This window comes from Boleophthalmus pectinirostris, unplaced genomic scaffold (assembly GCF_026225935.1).
Source record: "Boleophthalmus pectinirostris isolate CB_2022bp ecotype Guang Dong unplaced genomic scaffold, ASM2622593v1 HiC_scaffold_14, whole genome shotgun sequence".
NCBI lineage: Eukaryota > Metazoa > Chordata > Actinopteri > Gobiiformes > Gobiidae > Boleophthalmus > Boleophthalmus pectinirostris.
In genome coordinates this window covers 19976158-19997364 of record NW_026571047.1, presented here as the reverse complement: position 1 = coordinate 19997364, position 21207 = coordinate 19976158, and the positions used below count along the sequence as shown (strand labels likewise).

General features: G+C 38.0%; 2 protein-coding genes across 4 annotated transcripts in view; one reads left to right on the top strand and one right to left on the bottom strand.

Annotated features, from left to right (window-relative positions):
* LOC110154238 (leucine zipper putative tumor suppressor 2 homolog) overlaps nt 1-6764 on the top strand; it is a 46583-nt gene extending 39819 nt beyond the window's left edge. For all 3 annotated transcript variants that reach the window (XM_055150404.1, XM_020918210.2, XM_020918211.2), the window contains 3 exons: nt 388-510; nt 912-1058; nt 2261-6764. In XM_055150404.1, the coding sequence (XP_055006379.1) occupies nt 388-510; nt 912-1058; nt 2261-2968 (978 nt within the window). In that variant the 3' untranslated portion in view covers nt 2969-6764. The remainder of the gene's footprint in view (nt 1-387; nt 511-911; nt 1059-2260) is intronic.
* Nucleotides 6765-7011: 247 nt separating this feature from the next.
* Nucleotides 7012-21207, bottom strand: LOC110154342 (PDZ domain-containing protein 7). The gene is given in 19 exon segments (XM_055150360.1): nt 7012-8372; nt 9129-9229; nt 10142-10268; nt 10271-10716; nt 11248-11319; nt 11515-11606; nt 12151-12242; nt 13247-13350; nt 13800-13943; nt 14017-14210; nt 15047-15224; nt 15607-15667; nt 18420-18567; nt 19080-19256; nt 19456-19630; nt 20182-20319; nt 20503-20727; nt 20821-20905; nt 21054-21207. Coding segments are annotated over 17 exon segments (2556 nt in total). The 5' UTR covers nt 20666-20727; nt 20821-20905; nt 21054-21207; the 3' UTR covers nt 7012-8228.

Sequence of the window (21207 nt, the reverse complement as noted above, 5' to 3'; positions counted from 1 at the left end):
ATTATAGATATAAACATAGGGATCCTCAAAAAGACAAAAAAATACAATTTACATGTGTGTTTACAGTTTTATCACAATTCTTATACATGTGGTAGCTTTATATTGCCTTAAAATTTAACTTGAGTGTTCTGATGGACACTTCACTTTGATTGGTTGTATCCATCTGTCACTCACTTACAGCAAAATAGATCCTGACCAATAAGAGGATAGGGTCGGGGAAGTAGATGGTAGAAGAAAAGCACTGAATCACAAATATAATGATGTGATTGTGATACTTTAAAATAAGGCAGCTATATTTTAGACAACATGTTGAATTTAATTATGACTGATAATAATAATAAATAATAGACAAATGATATGGCTGACCTACAGTGTGCTGATTTGCAGGTGTATGAGGAGAAGCAGAAGCGTTTCGAGCTGGAGATCGAGGAGTTGAGGCAGAACTGTGCGACCAGAATGCAGACTGCCTCTCAGAAAGCTCAACGTGCGCAACAGGTCCTACAACTACAGGTCAGTTTAAAAAAAACAAACAAAAAACAAAGATGCTATATCTAATGTTTTGCTGTATTAAAAACATAAAAAACTTAACTGTCTGAAGGGCTCCAAAGTTATTCCTCACTTTCCCAATGCATTTTTAGCATCTTAATTATTCACCACAATCACATTATAAGCACTGTGCGAGGAGTGGAGTCACAACAACTAGCATGCTAACAGCACACCAATGTTACTCACTGGTTCACGGACGATAAAAATCCTCAGTAATTAGATTCAGACAACACACACTGGTCTAATATGGACCATAAGAGCTCTGTGCTGGGCTGGGGCAAGACAAATGTTAAAAATTGGGTACAGGCCCTTGGATTTTTGACTTTTAAGCGTTGTGTTGTGTGTGTGTGTGTTTGTGTGTACAGGTGTATCAGTTACAGCAGGAGAAGAGGAAGCTACAGGAGGATTTTGGTCAACTCCTTAAAGAGCGCGAGCAGCTGGAGGAGAGGTGCACTTCATATGAACATGAGAAAATACAACTGGGACCCCGACTGGAGGAGACCAAGTGGGAGGTGAGATTGCGACATTTTAGACATTTATAATACGCTCCTCTATCTCAAATTCACTATATTATGTAAACAGACCGGCCATAATCAGGTGTAGTTTAGGGCCTGTTAACACGAGAACGCTTGCCGTGCCCATGATAAATCACACATAAATTAAAAGCATTCTAATTGAAGCATCCATCAGAATATGAATTGAAAAGTTACGACTTCAAGAATTACAATCACGAAATGAAATGAAACGGTTACACTTTCTTCAGTACAAATACAAATTCACAGACGCGACTTGACTGCCATCACTTCACAGGCATTATTTACTGAGCCGAAGAAACATTGATCAAGATGCTGGACTTTTGCGACACACGCGCCACGGACTAAACCAGGACTAAACCAGGACTAAACCAGGACTAAACCAGGACTAAACCAGGACTAAACCAGGACTAAACCACGCTGCAGGGAGTTAAGTGCAGCCATCACCAGATCGCGCTTTGCGGACACACTGCTCCACGGGCTCGGGGTTCTCCCTCTCTCTTAAGTCCAAGATTAGTCCTGGTGTAGTTCTGGTTTAGACCTGACCCGCTCATGTGTAATCACTACCCGCCCGCATTCCCGTCCGTAAAATTCCACAACGTTAAAACCCGCTCGTTTCAGTGACTATTTGCCCGACCCGGTGCAGGACTCTGATGCAGAATTAAAAGAGACGATAAAAAGATGAGCTGCCAATTTTGCATCTTCTGTTCAGACTGCCATCATATAAACGTAGCCTTAGACCAAAGCCTCAACTGGTTATTTGAGGGGCCGAGTACATTACATACTTTTTTCTTTTTGGTATTTTTTTAATTTTATTTTCACAAGTCATGAACAAAATACCATGAAATTGTGAAAACCAGCAATATGACAGGGTTTTAAGCACTAGGAAAAGTTTATATAGATTTACTTCCTTCCTCTACTTAATACTTTCTTGGTTTGTAAGGTTTTTTTTATCATGGATTTGGTCTATGGATCTTTTCCGAGTGTACCTGTTGTGATTATCTAAAGCCTGAATTTATAGAAGGTACTCTTGACATTTTATTGCTTCAATCAATATGTAAATCAATGCACACTCAGGGGACGGAGTGAGGTTTTCTGTGCTTACAAAAGAAGAGAAAGTAGAATAAGTCTTTTTGTACATGAGCATAAAAAACTTCACACTGTATCTTGTATTTTTCCAGGTGTGCCAGAAGTCAGGGGAGATCTCTTTACTGAAGCAGCAGCTGAAGGAGGTGCAGGGGGAGCTAGCGCAGCGCGTTGGAGAAATCGTTTCATTGAGAGGCCAGCTGCGAGAAACCAGAGGAGAGCTCACCAACACACAGGTCCTGCTACAAGAAACTCACGGCATAAACCGAACCAGGACTTTAGAGCTGGAAGTTTGCGAAAATGAACTACAGCGACGCAAAAGCGAAGCAGAACTACTAAGAGAGAAAGTGGGACGACTCGAGGGCGAGATCGTGCAACTTAGAGACGCGTTAGCCAATCAGGGGCCAGGAAATCGTCAGTGTCAAGTTTTCCAGGAAGCAGAGGAACATCTTTTGGCGTTTGAAAGCGACGAAGCAAAAGCACAGAGACAAAGCCATACAGAGGCGATGCAGAATATTAAACTACAAATGGACAGGATGAAGAGTGAACTCACTTTTGAACGGCAGAGAGCGGAGGAGCAGTTGGTGAATTTTGAAGAGGAGAGAAAAGTATGGCAAGAAGAAAAGGACAAAGTTATTCGCTATCAAAAGCAGCTTCAGCAGAATTATGTTCAGATGTATCGGAGGAACAGAGAGTTGGAGCAGCATCTACAGGAGCTGAGCCAAGAACTGGAGAGCAGAGATGATGACGACGGGAGCGGAAATGAAATAAACTTTGATGAAATCGCCGCAACAGAAATATGAAAAAATATGACCCAACCATCTCATTTGCACTAGTTTCATTGGTTTTCTGTTCCTCCCATATGACACAGAGTAGAGATCAGGTATAGTACTATGATCTGGTATCACTGCAAATGTGTGGATGGATGGCATATAATAGGCTAAAATTAATTAAAGATGTGCTGTGTAACATTTCTGGTGTTTGCTACCACCTTATCTCCTCTCTAAGCTCACCTAGATTCCCAGCGCAAAACAGTGCGGCGCAGGACACATTTTGAAAGCCTCATTGTGGGCGCGGGCGGGAGCAAACTAAATATGAGTGTAAAGTGAAATATACAAATGATGAATGTTTGCCTATTATACATCATTTGTGCTGGATATTTTATTTGGCTTTAATAATAACCCTTTAAATAGTCTAAACTAGAGGACATGGGTTAATCTCGTGCACATTTTAGACAATACCTTTCCGCTTCTCTGTTTTTGATAGTTTTAGAAAGCGAATGTTTGCGGGTGGGAGTCCGACAAAATATCACTGGTGCGTGCGGGATCGGGACTGAAAATTATAATTCTTTGTGGGCGCGAACTAGCCAGACTAGCGCCACCTAGTGCCTCCGCTCAATTTCATTTCTCTCCAGCGACTAGGTCAGGAATCAGAATGCACTAGATGGTTTGCAAGAACCTCAGAAGTGCGAGTTTGGGCACCAGCCAATCAGTGAAGAGTCATATATTCTGTGTTGGTAATGATTCCAGAGATCGAGAATTTAAAGTCAGAACAAAGAATGTTTGGTGAATTTTATCAAGGGGAAAGACATTATTGCCCTTCTTCCTACAGGATTTGGGAAAAGCTTAATATACTAGTTAGCCCTGTTAGCGACGCATTACATACGTCACGACCAAACAGCAGCGATTGGTTAAATTAAAAAAAAGTACCTGCCTATCGTCAAGTGAACAAATCCTAATACTGCAAGGTCAGACGGTTTCCACAAAGTGAAACCGTCTGATGAAGAAGGCTAGGGCTGAAAACTCTGTCCTGCACAGACCTCTACTTGGAATGTTCCATAGCAGGGCATTACACAAATCTATCTTGTATTTATGTCATTATGAATTACTTTTTTGCTCAAGAAAAACTCAAAAAAACACGTATTCTTACTGCGAGTGGGCTTGCCTCTCCTCAGATCTATCCAGGTGTATCTAACTAGGTTTAGTGGCATCACATGCTTGACTAATGCTCTGCTGTGGAACATTCCAGACAAAACAGTAACATCTCCATGGAGACAAGCAGATAGCAAACCCTCTACAGAAAAAATATAACGCAGTGCAGCTTTAAGTGTATAATTTGTCCTCAGTGCTCTTGTTGTAGAAATTTTTAAGTTAAAAAAATTTGTTTCAGCAGTCTTTTTGTGATGGTTACTGGGTCTGGGTATCTCCAAATCGTCCTCTTGTGCTGGTTCCAGTCTGTCATGGTCAGAATGTTCAAAACTGGTCCATTGTAAGAACAGTAGTAAAGCTAATGAGCTACTGGTTTAACGCTATAGTTGCCATTAAAAGCTTCTAATCTCAAACTGTTGCCTTTTTAAGTGTCATGGGTTCATAAATACACAGAAGTTGCAGTATTCCCAACTGGGACCTGCCTCTCGGGTCTCTCCTTCTCAGTAGATCATGAACTCTATTAGCCGTTAGTAGGTCAGGCCAGGCCTCAAGTACGAACTTTTCTTTGTACCAATTTCTCATCTTTGTAACAAAAATCAGATTGTGGATGTCGTTTTGGAAAAAATGCAATGTGCTAAACCTGTACATGTCATCATTAAAGGTGTACTATGTAGCTTTCCACCTGCTTGTTTCCATAGAGGTGTAATTGCTTTGCCTGAAAAGTATGGCATAGATATCTGTGAAGAGCTATTTTTTTAAGAATGACAACACCTGTAATTTAATACATTTGAGATAGATTGGCATACTGAGGAACATTCCAGGCAAAACTTTATATCACTATGGCGAGAAGCACATGGCAGGCTCATTTCCCTACCCTATAAATGACCTAAAACATATTAAAGGTAGAAGTACCACAGAAAAAGTGAATGGACCATAAAACTGACCACAAAAACAGTTTAGAAAATTAGACTGCGAGTTTATATTCTTCTTATTTTTTTTTTTTTTTTAATCAGCTTTTGTGCATCATTTTGTCATTTCTGTTATTATAAAGGAAAAACTTGATATTCAAAGTCTTGCACACCTTTAGATAAATTCTGTATCTCCCACCTCTCTACATTTGTGACAGTTCTGTGACTAACTCTCAACCTTTCACTCTCCTCCCACTGTGGTGTTTGTATGACTGGTCGGCCCGCTGGCTTTAGCACTCTCCACTCCCTCTGAATGTGTTAAGAGTAAGGTCTCTATAGTCCAGTTAATTCACATGAAGCCAGTATTTAACTACAAATGTGGGAGTCTACACATCCTGTGCTCTGTGCTGAGTCATTCAGACCTGAAGGAGGCGCCAGCAGCAATATTTGTGACGTGATAAAGCAGTGTTTTCATCAAGTGTTCAAGGTTGTTTAAATGTAGGAGTTTTTAAATGCCACAGTTGTGTTACTATCACATTATTTCTTTGTTTTAGATTTGCTACCAAACCAAACTGTTAGTCAGTGATTGAAAGAGAACTGATTAAGGACATCAGTGCCGATATTGACAAATTTTGATGAATTGGACAATTTCCAAAATATCCCTTCAGCTGATATCACCTGATTATAGATCAAAATGGGATAAGATTTAAGAATTTACAGGGCAGTGCTCACCCAAAACATCTTATAATATTTTTACAGAGCTGCTTTAGTATCAGCATCGATATCAGAAGAGAAAATGCAGAATCTCTAGTGCTGACAATTTGTACTCAAGTAAAAGTACAGTTATTGACGTTACTCAATTACAAGTGCTAAAACTGTACTTCAGTAAAAAGTACAGACTTTTAAACAGAATTTTAGATCACTTTTCTACACAAGTGTCAGGACCAAAACAACTACACTATTAATGTAGCCAAGTGCTGATTTAAACCAGAAAATGCGTTCACAACCATGGACTGTATAAGTGTGATCATGACCCAGATTGATAATATTGACGACAATCATGGTTAAGTTAATTATTACACAACGTTATCACATTTTATCTCAAGCGCTTTCAAATAAGAGCAAAAGCAAAATGGACAAAGTAGCCGTGACTATAGTCAGCCTGTTTTGAATATTAATATTTGACAAATTATATTAGAGAGTTCATAACTCTTACTGGATATTATGTTATTTTAACTGTTTAATACATTTCCATAAATATACTATTTGTAAAGTATAATTAAACTAAGATTCTGTATATTATTGGTTGCTGTTCTGTCTCAAAGCATCAGAATAATCCTCTTTCAGTTCAACTGTATATTGCTACTATAGGAAATATTAACTAGTCTTTGTATTTAAGTTCCTACTCCACTGTACATTGACTTCCCTGTTTGGATCAGAACACACCCACACCAACAGAAGGCTCTTGTTGCTGCTGACTGAATATAACTTTGTATAAATATTTTCCACATCTGGACAGAAACTGGTTATAAATGAAGTTTTTCAGAGATGAGAGATGAAACACAGACACTGTGAATGACCAAAGCAATGTCCCTTGTATTTTGCCCCTCCACAGTAATGCTTGTACATTATCGGATCTATGTGGAAGTTTGTTTTTCAGTGTAATTTTATAATTTACAATATTTGTATGAGGACATTAAATGTATATTTTCATGCTGTACATTCTTGAACAAATTTATGTTTTATTAAAAATACCTGATGTAGTATGTCTGGTTTATTCCTCATTCACATGGGTTTTTAACTTCCTGTTTGTAGGAGATCATGGAGGTGGGTCAAATGCAGAGGACAAATGTTCCTATGAGGACAGTGTACCTTAAGCTTAACCAGTAATGAGCTAAAGAAAGAAACAATTATTGTAAAGGGTTTATCGACTTTATAACATGAAACTCATTATTATCTATGCTCAAATTCATATACTGAAGAACAAATAATACAGTTTTTAATCCCAACTCCAATACATTTTCCTTCCATGTTTATAAAAACAAAAAGGACTACACTTAATTTCCAAATGTCCTCAATCTGTTACTGTGTTATCTTATAAACGTTTGCAGTAAGTGGCTCTTGTCTGCCCCCTACAGGAAACAACTACGTACAAATGACACTGTCTTCATGGTGTCAGATGATTTTATGACCACAGACATTTAAAAACACTCAGGTTTCAATTTGCAGCTCATCAGCCTGCGTTTAATAATTCAAGAGAATGAGGACACCCACTCCTCGTGAATTGGCTGGATGGTTTTGTTACAGAAAAAAATCAGTTAATAAAATACTATCATCCAGTTTTGCTGCCGTCATAGTCCATTGTTCAAGCAAATCGAAAAAAAACCCTGCATATTTAAAAGAAACGTTTCTGTTTATGAGAAATATTTCTGTTTTTGTTTGTATTATACAACATTCAGAGGTGGGTAGTAATCAGGGACATAGTTACACTGACCTGAGCAACTTTTGAGTGCACTTTTACTTTAAATAGTTTAATTATTACACAACATTTTTTAATTTTTAGTAGTATTTTGAAGGGACAGTACTCTACTTGTGCAAAATGTGTGGTTACTCCTCACAACACGCATAAGTCAGTGAGCCAAGCTTTGTGATGATATTATAATAAAATGGTGAAGATGTATTGTAAGTATTTAACTTTTCAGGCCCGGGATACCCCTAAAAATTGAATGACCCTCCCACTAGTGAAGGTGTATAGAGTTTAAAAACACAGTGGAGCACTTCCTGTATCACCACATGACATCACAAGGTGGAACAGAGTGTTTTCAGTTTGAGAAAAGAACTCTAAAGTCTAAGGGTTTGCATATTAAAGATGTATGAATGAAATAAAACATAACTCCAGGTCTGTTTGTGATGAGGAAACATTATAACATAGATAGGAAAATAGTGTAATATGGGCCCTGTAAATGACATGTATACCGCAAAATCTGATGTGAGTTATCAGAGGGAGCATCATCAGAAAGAAATTAGATGATTTTGCTGTTTACATTTCATTTTATTAATAGTCTTATAATTAAAAAAATGTTAATAATCAGATTTTTGACGTGCATGTAACCACAGCCAATGTTCTATAGTACTCTCTACCCACCTCTGACTAGATTTAAGTTGTTGTGACTAAACTCTTGTGTCTGTGGCTTAGTTCAAGTGCAGCAGAGTCCAGGCTGATCCTCTTAAGGATTTTGTGGGACTTTGACGACAAAAACCATGGGGTCTTTGGCCTTGTTACTGAAGGCTTTTCGGATAATGTCCACAGCGTGTTGATGAGTGACTCCCTGTAAAGACACTCCGTCCACCGACACCAGCTCAAATCCAGCCTGACAACACAAACATAATACAAATGTGAGTAAGCAGTACTGGCGTGCAACAAAATCACTACATCTTGACAAATATCGTTTCTCTTGTAGTATCAAAAAGTATAAAAAAAATCAGATACTAATCAATACTAAAAACTAATATCGAAAGCAGATACTCATTTGAGCAGAGATTGATACTAAAATGATCACAAACAAAACAGAATTTAACCTTTCTTGAACAGTTTTAGAACAATCTCAATCATCAGCAGTACTGGCGTGCAACAAAATCACTACATCTTGATAAATATCGTTTCTCTTGTAGTATCAAAAAGTATCAAAAAAATCAGATACTAATCAATACTAAAAACTAATATCGAAAGCAGATACTCATTTGAGCAGAGATTGATACTAAAATGATCATAAACAAAACAGAATTTAACCTTTCTTGAACAGTTTTAGAACAATCTCAATCATTATTAGGACTTAGACCACATGCTAACATAAGAAGAAAGTTCTTTTATTTAGTGCTATTGTCTAAAAAGGCACTTATTATTATCTTTATAAGGCTGAAATCTTATTATTATCTATTAGTATTGTGACAACACTAGCTGAGAGTTCTGCTTTAGATTCACTACACAGCAAGTTAAATATAGTAGAGTTATTTAAGTTTACTGTCAATGCAACACATCTATAAAGAGAAATATGAAATCATTACAAACTATGCATTTTAAACTATGCCGTATAAAAATTTTAATAAAATAACACCATTAATCTAACCTTTAGTACTTCACTGGTTGAAGCTGCTCCTCCAGGAAAAATCTTCTCTATCTTTATAATTGGCTGAACCTTTGATTCCATGCCACCAGATATACTGATACCTACAGGAAAAAACACATTATACACAGAAGCTTCAAGTTATTTTTGTTAGTTAAATGTGTTTGTTAAAGCCACAGTGTCTTTATTTAAAAAAAAAATCACTATGTAACCTTTCTGGTGGAGGGCCCATTAATTTACTTGTGTCCATGGAGGTGTTATTGCTTTGTCTGGAATGTTCCACAGTATGGCATTACGCTTAACTATTTCAAGCAAGCAAGTGTCGTCTGGCGGGCTAAGTTACAAGTCAGGTCTGTGGAGAGGGGAGCCCACCCACCGTAAATGAACAATGTTTTTTTAAGTGTATTTCTAACACCTATAATTAAATAAAAACAAGATAGATACTTTTAATGTCATACTATGGAACACTTGAACACACTTCCACTTCGTAGAAACCGTCTGACCTCGCAGCATTAGGATTCATTCACTCACGATAGGCAGGTACTTTTTTTATTTAACCAATCACTGCTATTTGGTCGTGATGTATGTAATGCGTCGCTAAAGGAGCTAACTGGTATATTAAGCTTTTCCCAGATCCTGTAGGAAGAAGGGCAATAACGTCTTTCCCCTTGAAAAAATTCACCAAACATTCTCTTTGTGCTTTAAATCCCTGATCTTGGGAATCGTTGTCCACACAGAATGTCTGGCTCTTCACTGATTGGCTGGTGCCTGAACTCGCACTTCCGGCGTTCTTGCAAACCGTCTATTGTATTTTGATTCCTGACCTAGTCGCTGAAGAGAAATTAAATTGAGTGGAGGCATTAGGTGATGCCAGTCTGGCTACAGGTGGCAGACAGCCCAGCAGAAAAGGTACACAGTGCACCTTTAACAACGTGTAATCAATAGGCCTAGCACAAAGTACCACAAAGGCTGTATTTTACTTCAGTATATTACCTCAGTACTACTTAGATCTTTACCTAGAGATTGCTTAGTCTTGGAGATGCTGACCGTCTTGAGGTCGTACTTCTCTTCAGGCCCTGTCCCATTGAGTCCATTCTCAGATAAATGTCCGTTCACATTTCTCTGTTTTGGTCCAAACTCGGGGTGAACACTTGGGACAGCAAAGGCCGACTTCTGTTTGAGGCACTTTGAAGCGTAAACAAAACCTCCTTTTTACCTTTGGAGTGTCCGTTCCTAAAAGGGGACCTGCCTCTCTCAGAAGTTGCATTGCTTTTATCTGACACTGAATGTAGTGAAACTTCGTCAAAATGAACCGAGCGGACAGTTCCTATGTCAGTTCTTAGGGGGGAGCGGGAGTCTTCGGCGCGAGCCAGGAGCCAGTTGGGGACCATGGGGCTGGAGGGAGGTTTGAGGTTTGAGGATTCAGAGTGGTAACCGTCCACTGGTATGTCTAACAGAGGGGTGAAGGCACTGGACGTGTGGGGTCTGGGCCCACGAGGAGCAGTCAGACTGAGCTTCTCCAGTTGCTCCAGTAGGTGGCTCTCTTTCTCCACCTCCTCAGCATGGTGTAGCTCAAAGCCGCCTCTGTAGTCTGTATGAACAAAATGTCAAAAGAAACAGTAATAAAAGAGTATGTTGTTATAAATAATATATACATACAACATATAATACTACAGTTTAACTACTATGAATGCCAAAAGAAGTAAGATGTAGATTAAGGAACATTTGCAAACAAATTATCCAAGTTAATGCATTATTCATTTACTTCAATGTCAAACTCATAGTGATAAGTACTTTTAAAGTAGAAGTGGGCAACACATCAAATTACTGATAATAAAAAGATAATATTGGGTACAATGGAAATAGTAATGGAAAAAAGCTTGTTATAATCCTTCACAAAGGGGTATAAAGCGATTTTAAGCTCAAGTAAAATGTTTACAGACCTGTCAAAATATCTTTTGTTGATTATCATACACACACAGATTAATACATAAGAAAGGTGGTTGAAGCACCTTGCCCAGAGATGGAATCAAAGCATCAAACTAGGACAAAGATCTTCCACAGGACCAGTGTTTCTATATATAGTTCTGCACATTTAATGCAGCTTTAATCAGAAACAGACCTGGGATGGGTGTGATGAGGTGCCTTTTGGGGGTCCGACCTGCGTTGGGGGAGCGAAGTGGAGGAGTTCGGACTAAAACACACAAAATATTATGAGTTAAGTTATATTCATTTTAACTTCCTATTATCAGCGACAATTAAGGGCCCAAAAGATTTGATATTTTGTTTTAAATTGTTTATCCCTATGGCAATGGTCCCAACTGTCCATGATTCTGAAAACCATGGATATTAAAATCATTTGTGTTGCATTCATAAATTTAATACTGACTTGAGCGATACTTTAGGATGTCATAGGCCTCAGCTTCGATTGGGGCTACCATGCTGTTGAATAAAGTGAGGTCAGACGGAGAAAGCAGCATCCTGAAAACATAAAAAAATACATAATTATTCAATATTTACTGTACAAATGTTATTAGCTGTCTGCTGTATCCCTGTGTAACACTGGATTTAATGCGATTATCATGAGAAAGCTCTAATCTCCTTGGGACCCTGATGTAATACCACTGTTTACAAATTCATTAAAGGCTGCTTGTTTTAACATATGGTAAATTAAGAGTTTACTGTACATTTTTAAAAGGTGCTCAGTGTAACTTTTCACCACCTGATTGTCTCCATGGAGATGTTATTGCTTTGATAGGACTCTTCCACATTATGGCATTAAACCTTACTGAATTACTTGAAAACATGCACTCTTATTGTGATGTGGGTCTCTGCTCCATAGATCAGACCTGTAACTAAGACAAGATCTATGTGCTTGTCTCCATGGAGATAGTTGAAAGTTTTATACCATACTGCTGACCGTTACAGGCAAAGCAATAACATCTGGAGAAAAACAGAAAAGTTACGTAGTGCACTTTTAAATTTGATTATATAAACATAAACATAGATTTTATTTTCTTCTTACCTTGCTTCTCTCAGCAGTAGTAACTTTTCAGGTCTGTCCAAAATGCCCAGTAGGTGGCGTATGAAGGTTTCTACTGACTGTTCTGCTATGTACTAGAATAAAAAAGCAAAACAAATACTGAAATAAATAATAATACAAATATATATAACTATTAGGCATTATTTCTGATTAGACTGACTGTGGTTATAACTGCTATTTTGTCTATTTAAATGTTTTAATAGGGATTCTAACAGAAAGCCTACATCATATTTTTTGTTGAAAATCACTTTTTGGTGAATACACACATATGTTGTAAAAATATAAAAATGTTTACAGTTTTACACCAAATTCAGTCATGGGGACCTTTGCTGTTGTATCCTGATTCATCAGCCGGTTTCACTTTCTGGAAACCATCTGACCTCGCAGCATTAGGATTTGTTCACTTGATAGTAGGCGGGTACTTTTTTATTTAACCAATCACTGCTATTTGGTCATGATGTATGTAATGAGCCAGAATGCTCAGTGGTGTTCAAGTAATTGTCGGCACAACAGCAAACAAAACCGAGAGTGAACATGTCTGTCAACGATCATTGTCATTTCTGTGAGATGAACTTGCAAATTACAGGTGCAATAAAAAATGTGAAGTTTGTATTTGACAAAAGAAGTCCAAAGGAGGACAGCGTATGCAGTCTGCTATAGCAACTCAGGTTGGTTCAGCTCTTCACTGATTGGCTGGTGCACAGTCTACAATTTCTGTGGTTCTTGTCCTTCTGATTCCTGACCTAGTCGCTGGAGAGAAATTAAACTGAGTGGAGGCACTAGGTGGCAACAGCCTGGCTATTGCTGTCCTCCATCTTAATTTTAAACTATAGGCTCTGTGTTGTGATTTCATATAAAGGGAACTTAGACACATGTCCTGTCTTAACAATGTACACTACCAGTCAACAGTTTGGACACACCATCTCATTGAATTCATTAGTTATAGCTGTAGAGTTATTTGTTGTCATCTGTATGTATATAAAATTTAGAGAGAAGCAAAAAAAATATTGTGCAAAAAGTGTACATTCACTTTTTGTACAATATTGTATTCTATTAATTTATTGACAATTATTCTCACCCTGCGGCAGGTCTTCATGACTGCAGCCACCTCCTCCTCTGTCAGCAGTCTCCGGGCCATCCCCTCCACCACCCCCAACATCTCTGTGTTTGGCTGTTTTCCATCTGGTCACACAAACACATTTACCTTTCATAGTAATATATTTCTTTCATTTGGGCAACTCAACTTTTTCCTCTTTTCCATGATTTACATGTCATACTCAGTCATATCAACAGAGATGAGACCCAGGAGTAGGGAGAAGAAAAAACATATAAACGCCTGCTCCCTCTCAGATAATAATATGATAAGACATGATAATTAAGTCCAATAAATTCTAATCTGTGTTTTTATTTAAAGCACTACCATTTAAGTGTCTATAAATCAGAGTAATCAAAGTAAAGTAATCAGAACTACAGGTACATTATTCTTGTACTACCAATTTGAAAGTTTACAAAATTGGTAGTTATAGTTGGCTGCTGGTAAAGAAAAATCCTGCATAATGATATTATTTTAATCAAATAGTATTACATGTTCAGTATTGATTAAAAAAAGTGAAAAATAAAAAGTTATTTACCTTTTCCAGCCCTGTCACTGGACTTGGAGCGCCCCCTACGTCCACCCTTGAACAGCAGGTTTACAAAAGTTTTAGACCTCTGCAGGGTGCTCTTCTCCTCTGGGTCCTTTCCTTTCTGCTTTTTGTCCTTCTTTTGTGTAATCTCTGCAGGATAAATATATAAAAATTATGTCATTTTTCTCCCAGAGCTGCATAAGATTCCTTTACAGATTTTCACCTGCTATAGTGACTTGGCTCTGGGACCTGGTGATGGGGCGGCTGGGTTTACTGAGGGCGAGGAGCACGGCTGTTTTGGGCGATTCTTTCTTCTTTTTGTCATCGTCTCCTCGGATGGCGGTGTCTTTGAGCAGAGTGGTCGGGCCTAGGCTGCGAGTCGTGTCATTTGGGATGTCGGAGTGTTCTGGTTCAGACCTGGGCAAATGAATATGCCATTGTGTAATATATCAAAAGTAATGTTGTGGTTCAAGTATTCAAATTTTATTTATACAAACCATCAGAAACGTGCTTAAATGGGGTCAAGAAATCGGGTCATGAAATATCATTTAGTACCTTTACAGGGGAGATTACAAGAGATTTTTTTTGTCTTTATTGTTTATATAATTAGTGTCTTGCATTTATGTCATGTTTATATGTTGTGTAGTTGGTATGTGTAATTTTAGAAGAATGACATTTCTGCTTTGAACTGCACAGTATTAATGAAAAAACAACCTGAAAACAACTCTTGCAGTGTGTATATGTGCGATATTTTATCTGTAATTATAATAAATATATTAACAAAAATAAAGTTGTTTGTAATTACATGTTATGTGTTTTATACTGTAATATAATGCAACTTAAATGCGGTCAAGAAATCAGATCGAGAAATATCATTGCAGGGGAGATTACAAGAGATTTTGCCTTTATAGTTTATTTTTTATTTAATTTTAATTAGTGTCTTGCATTTATGTCACGTTATATGTTGTGTAGTTGGTATGTGTATTTTTGTATGATGGCCTGTGTGTCCAAAATAGAAAACTACAATGAGGCATGTGTCTATCCAGCTCAAAAATACAACTTTACTCATGTTTGACACTTTTAGGTAAGGACATCATGAAGCTGCTTTGACAAAACTTGACAGAAATACAGATTCAACAACACTATTGGGTAGTTCATTCATATATTGTCACATCTGGTTATAACAGAATTAACCCCTCACCTCTCAAGAAATACTACAATATGTTCGCACTACATACAGTGACTCTTCCCACCTCTGGTCTTCAGTGGAGATGCAGACGTCCACCATGTCAGAGCCGAACGGCAGACTGGGAGGGAACATGACCTGGGACAGACCACTGAGAGAGCTGACTGGAGTCCCGGAGGAGAGAGAGGAGGCCGAGGAGGTCGAGTCTGAGCCCTGAGACGAAGAGTTCTGGGTGCCATTGGCCACTGATAAGGTACATGATGAAGTTAGTTATAAAATATTAACATACACCTTTTAAAACACTTAGACATGTAAAATGGAAAGAAATAAAATTATGTAGTGTTACAGATCGCAAAAACATATAAATTTGCACACATAAAAATTGACTGATAAAAATAAGAATATGGATTGTGCAGAACATATTATTTGTGTGTATGAAAAGCAAATGACTATCTTTAATTACTTTATTCCTACACCAATTTTGTAGTAAGGGTGGATAAATATTACAGGTTAATGGACAGTATCAGTAAAATAAATGATCAGTTTAAACATTTGGGAGATGTTAATAGATCTATGAGAGTTTTATTGTCACATTTTAGAACTTAAAATCATCCAAAAGCAACATACATTTATTCAACCATCTGTATTCAGCCACCATCTCTTTATAGGCAGGGTACCGTCCAGCTTCCTGCAAAGATATGATCAACAATATGCAAATTAGATACAGTAGAGATCTTGAAACTTTTATGGGATCACTATATTTGATAAAGTGTAACCCTAGAACCACAGAAGGGACTCAAACCTTCAGTGTGTATATTATTCTTTCAACCCAAACTACAATGCCAGAATCCCCTCTCCACTTTCTAGTAACCTTTGATAGTTGTACTGCTTTCTAACCCTGGTCGCCGTTTCGATTCCCAGAGTCCTTTGTGAGCGAGTCTCAAACTAAACTTGAACAAACACTGGCCCATGCTTCGCTCAGCACCTGATCCCGGGGCCTGGTGAATAATGCACACAGCCTGGGTATTTTTCACAGCGCGAAACCCAACCTCCAACAAGTAAAGTGAGTGAGGAATATAACAACTGCATACCAGCTGTCGCCCCTGGAAGATACAACTGTTGATACATGTCCATTGTTTAGCAACAATACTCACGGGATTAACCAAGCACCTATGTAACGGCAGTTATGGGAAGTAACCAAATAACGAAAATACATATTTTGAATACTAATTTTGAGTAACTATATTCCGGTACAATTAATTTTTCACTTCCTGGTACTCAGAATACAGTTACTTTACTAAATTATAAGAAATACATTACACAGAAATACATATATTGCTTTGAACTCCAAAGTATTAGTGAGAAAAAAAAACACAGCTCTTGCAATGGGTATATGTATGGGATGTAACAATAATGGAAATATCGTGATATCATATCGTCTAATTCTCACAAGAATATCGTGGACCATCACAATATATATATATATATATATATATATATATATATATATATATATATATATATATATATATATATATATATATATATACAATATATATTGAATTACAAGTCTCTTTGCTTAAATTAAGAGTTATGGTGCAGCAACAGCTAAAAAAAGACAGAAGGAACTACATAGACCATGAACCTTTGCTCCATTTCAATGTGTAGACTACAAGAAGAAATAACAGTTCTAAGAATTTTTAAGTCTTAGTTCTCTGGATTAAAAATCTTGTTTTTGGATTGTCTTGTCAAGGCATTTTAAAAGGAAAAAGTAACACATTATAACAGCATAATAACACACAAACATCGCAATAAATATTGTACTGTGAGATGTATATCATTAAAATATTGTACCGAGAGATTTGGATATTGTTACATCCCGAATCGTGAGCCTCCCCACCATATCGTGAGCTTTCCCACGATATCACAATAAATAATAATAAATAATATCGTATCGTGAAATTGGATATCATTATATCCCTAGTATATGTGCGGTTTATTTGTTTCTAATTATAATAAATATATTAACAACAAAAATAAGTTGTTTGTAATTACATGTTATGTTTTTACTATAATATAATGCAACTTGGTGTAAAAGTATCCCAAGTACTCAGAATACAGTACTCTGATTGGATCATGTATCAGAACACATGCACAATACAGTTTATTCAGACATTCAGTATTCATTTTCAGTACATACAAAGTATTCTTCCCATCACTGTCTATCGGGTTCGAAGTGTTTAAAAATATGAACCGTTTCCATAGTGATAAACAATAAAACAAAATATAATATCTTTTCAATGGGATCCATAGAATGTTGCATAAAAGAGGAAGCAGAAATTCAAATAGTGAATGACTGCTGATATCTGACTGTGGTATCTACTAGTATTTGATTAACTGGAAAAGGCACCAAATGTTCAATAGCAGTGACTGGAAGTGACTAAGATCTTGATCGCTGTAACAGAAAGAAGCTGACATGCTTTCTAGTAAGCGCACACAAACAAGGAGTCACTGCGAAAGCTGATATGGCCCCCAAGACATTAAAGCAACAATCAACATTCAAATGAGCATGTGTGGTAGACTGTTAGTTAAACTGTGACCACTATGGCCCAATATAAAGTAAATCCACTGACTATAGACAACTGTGAAACCGAATGCTGCTAAATGAGAGGTTTAGATAAGGTCAATTAACAGCACACAAAGAAGTGGCTGTATTGTACTATTTGAATCACTGTATAAGAGGATTAGCACTGTTTTTTATTTATTTATTTCCATTTTAAAACATCATTGCAGCTGTTTCTGCCCATCCAAATAGTGACAAAACTTAAAGGAGCATTGGGTAACTTATCTGGTTGAGGGCCCTTCAAACTCTTTTCTCTTTTCTCTTTTGAGATGTTGTAACTTTGTCTGGAGTGATTCACAGTATGGTATTAAACTTTTCTATCTTCATGGAGACCAAACCAGACAAAGTTACAGGTCAGATCTGTGGAGAGGCGACCCTGCTCACAGTCAGAATGCCAGTTTTTCTAGGTTTTTTTGAGTAATAAAACCACCTGCAACTTAATAAATGCAAGCTAGAGCTGTTTAATGTCATACTGTGGAACATTTCAGGTAGAGCAATCACATATCCATGCAAACAAGCTGGTGATTGACTGCCAACTAAAAAGTTACATAGTGCACTTTTACCCTAACCTTCCAACTGACTAAATGGTGATATAGTATAATTACAGTATTTTTCCTCATATTGATCTATTACAAATTTCAATATATTTTTTGTTTAATTAAAAACAAACAAATGGGGTTTACTATTAATTTACTGAACATAATATAGACCTGTAACCATTGTGAGTTAGCTATGTCCATTTATATATATAGTCTACGGGTCTTACATCAGTTATCCCCATGACACAATAGAAACAATAAAAAAACATGTTCCTTACCTTAATAGTGAGCATAACGTGTGTGTGACTCTTCAGTACTTCCACTGCGCTGCTGTGACTGATGTCCTCAAAACTGACCCCGTTGGCGGCAAGAATCTGGTCCCCCATTTTAATGCCATTTTGTTCAGCGAGACCACCAGGATCCAGTCTGAGGTATCGACATGAAGAAGAAAAGTTTTTATTAAGAAAATCTAAATAAATACGTAACTTTCCTGATGATGGTCTGTCACATTTACTTAACCTAGAATGTTTTGAATAGAATAGGCCACAGTATGGAATGGGAGAGGCCTCTATTTTGACAGTGTTTAAATCCAGGCTCACCAGTTTTTTTAATGTTAACTTTATGATGATTCTTTATGTTTTGCTTTGTTTAAATTATGATTTTAATGTCTTTTTGATTCTGTATGGTACTTTGAATTGTGTCTCTGTGGAGAGGCAACTGTGTTCCCAGTAACAATGTAAACTTTGAAGGTATATTTGACTGATAAAAAGACCTGTGATGAAGTAAATGCACAATGGATATGTGCATTTACTGCATAATTAATTATTATTAATTAATGCCATACTGCGGAACATACCAGGCAAAACAATAAAATCCCTGTGGAATAGAAATTTCCAGAACCACAAAAGTAAGATGAAATATATGACCGAGGAACCTACTTGGAGACATAGATACCAAGTCCAAACTCTTTTCCTCCTCGTATGTTAAACCCCAGGCAGTAATCATCAGAAGTGGTGTACAGGTGAACAATTCTTTGCAGAGCACTTCCAGAGCTGGCCTCAGATGGGGTCTTTCCACTCTCCTCCACCACCATCCGTCTGTGTACCAAATCCACCCTGCCAAAGGACATTTAACTGTGAACATACCCACAGTAAGATCAAGGAGCTAATAATTAAAGGATTCATTACTCCACTTCTGTTCTCCTTTACAGAATCAAAACAGAAACATGGCCTCCTTTGTCCTAACTGCATATGTTTCCTCATTACATGTAGATTTTACCAATGAAAACAACAAAACCATGTCTCCCATTTGTACCATGTGGTCTTTTCCTTGGAGTAACGGATGCCGGGGACCTTGCCAACACGTCGTACCACCATCCTCAGCCTGTTGCTTCCGGTCAAGACTTTAACAGCACTGCTCATTGTAATACTCTCCAGACTGATCCCATTCACCTCCACCAGTTTGTCCCCAACACGGAGACCTGCCTCCTCTGTGAGACAAGTAGTACAGATGTTAGAGGTCCTATATTACGCACAATTGACTCTTGTGAGCTTTTAGACATGTTAGAATGTTGTTACCTCCTCAAAAACATACCTGGAGTTGTGTTTTGTTTCATTCACACGTATCAGTAACCCTTTATTATTAATCTGTTTACATCTCCAAAGTTCAAAATGCTCTGCTCCACCTCGTGAAATTAACAGCTACCTTTTACCTTTTGTTCAGTAGAGATAGGAAAGTCCATGTCTGAAATCGTCCATATGATTGTAGTGAAGGTGTATGGATTTTAAAAACACAGTGGTGCACTTCCTGTATTACCACATGACATCACAAGGTGGAACAGAGTGTTTTCTGTTTAATAGAAGAATACAACCTAAATATGCAGGGTTTGTGTGTTAAACATATGTGAATGAAACAAAACACAACTCCAGCTATGTTGATGAGGAAACATTATAACATAGATCAGAAAATAGCATAATATGGGCCCTTTGAGGATATTTAGCCTTTTAACAATTCATAATGTTATATATTTGTGTATTGTACCCGCTGTGCTGTCATCCTCCACTTTACTGACAAAGATGCTGAGCCCATGTTCAGATCCTCCTCTGACGCTGAAGCCAAGTCTCCCATCCAAACTCTTGTCCACTGTGATTGTGTGCAGGTCTTCACTGTCATCTCCACCTGAGAATGACACAATATTTACATGTCTGTATTTATGTCATACATTTTTTGTGGAATGTTATAATATGTAATACACAGTACATTGGAATGCTTGTGATTGAATGATAATTTTCTACAGTTTCTACGGGCTGCCTAGTGTACTTATGCTAGTACATGTGTGTGTACAAGTGCAGCTGGCCCTACCATCCACAGGAGAGTTGATGAGGATGACCCTGCCCATGGGTGAGGAGGATCGTATTCCACGACGGCGCTGCTCCTTCTTTCGGAGGAGGTTGCGTGTAGCCGTGTGCGACCCCTGAGTGCCAGGGGTCTTCTCCCTGCGGGACGGCTCTGACGGATGAGCCATGGAGCCGGAGGGGTCTCCTTTCACTCACACTGCAGCAGGGGCTCAGCTCCTGGACAGACAGGCTGTGAAGACAATCATTATAGTAGTTATGGTGTGGGACACATAACACATGACAAAACATGAAAACAGGGACAATAAGCAAAGTCAAAACTCACTGTTGCGGGGTGGTCGGTGGCATGGCATCTGACTCGTCCTGCAGACTCTCTTTGGTCCATTCCTGCCCATGTTGCATTCTCTTAGCTGTTTAAACCTCAGAACAGAGGACACATGTGAAGTGAAAACACAGTATACCTGCTGCTTCGTTGTCAGGCCATGAGACCTGAGACAACAACAGACTGAGGAGGTTAAAAATAGGTTTAATGCGTGTATTGGCTCAGACGTGTCGCACCTGACCCAGTTCGGTCACTTGTTTGTTTCCTTTTCCATTCTAACTTGTCACGAGTGTTAACCCCCAGGCCAGGGCAGTGTGTTATAACACCGGGGTTACCCCAGGCCCACACCCTCCAGCACCACAGACAGCGCCACAAACTGCGCGTCACCAA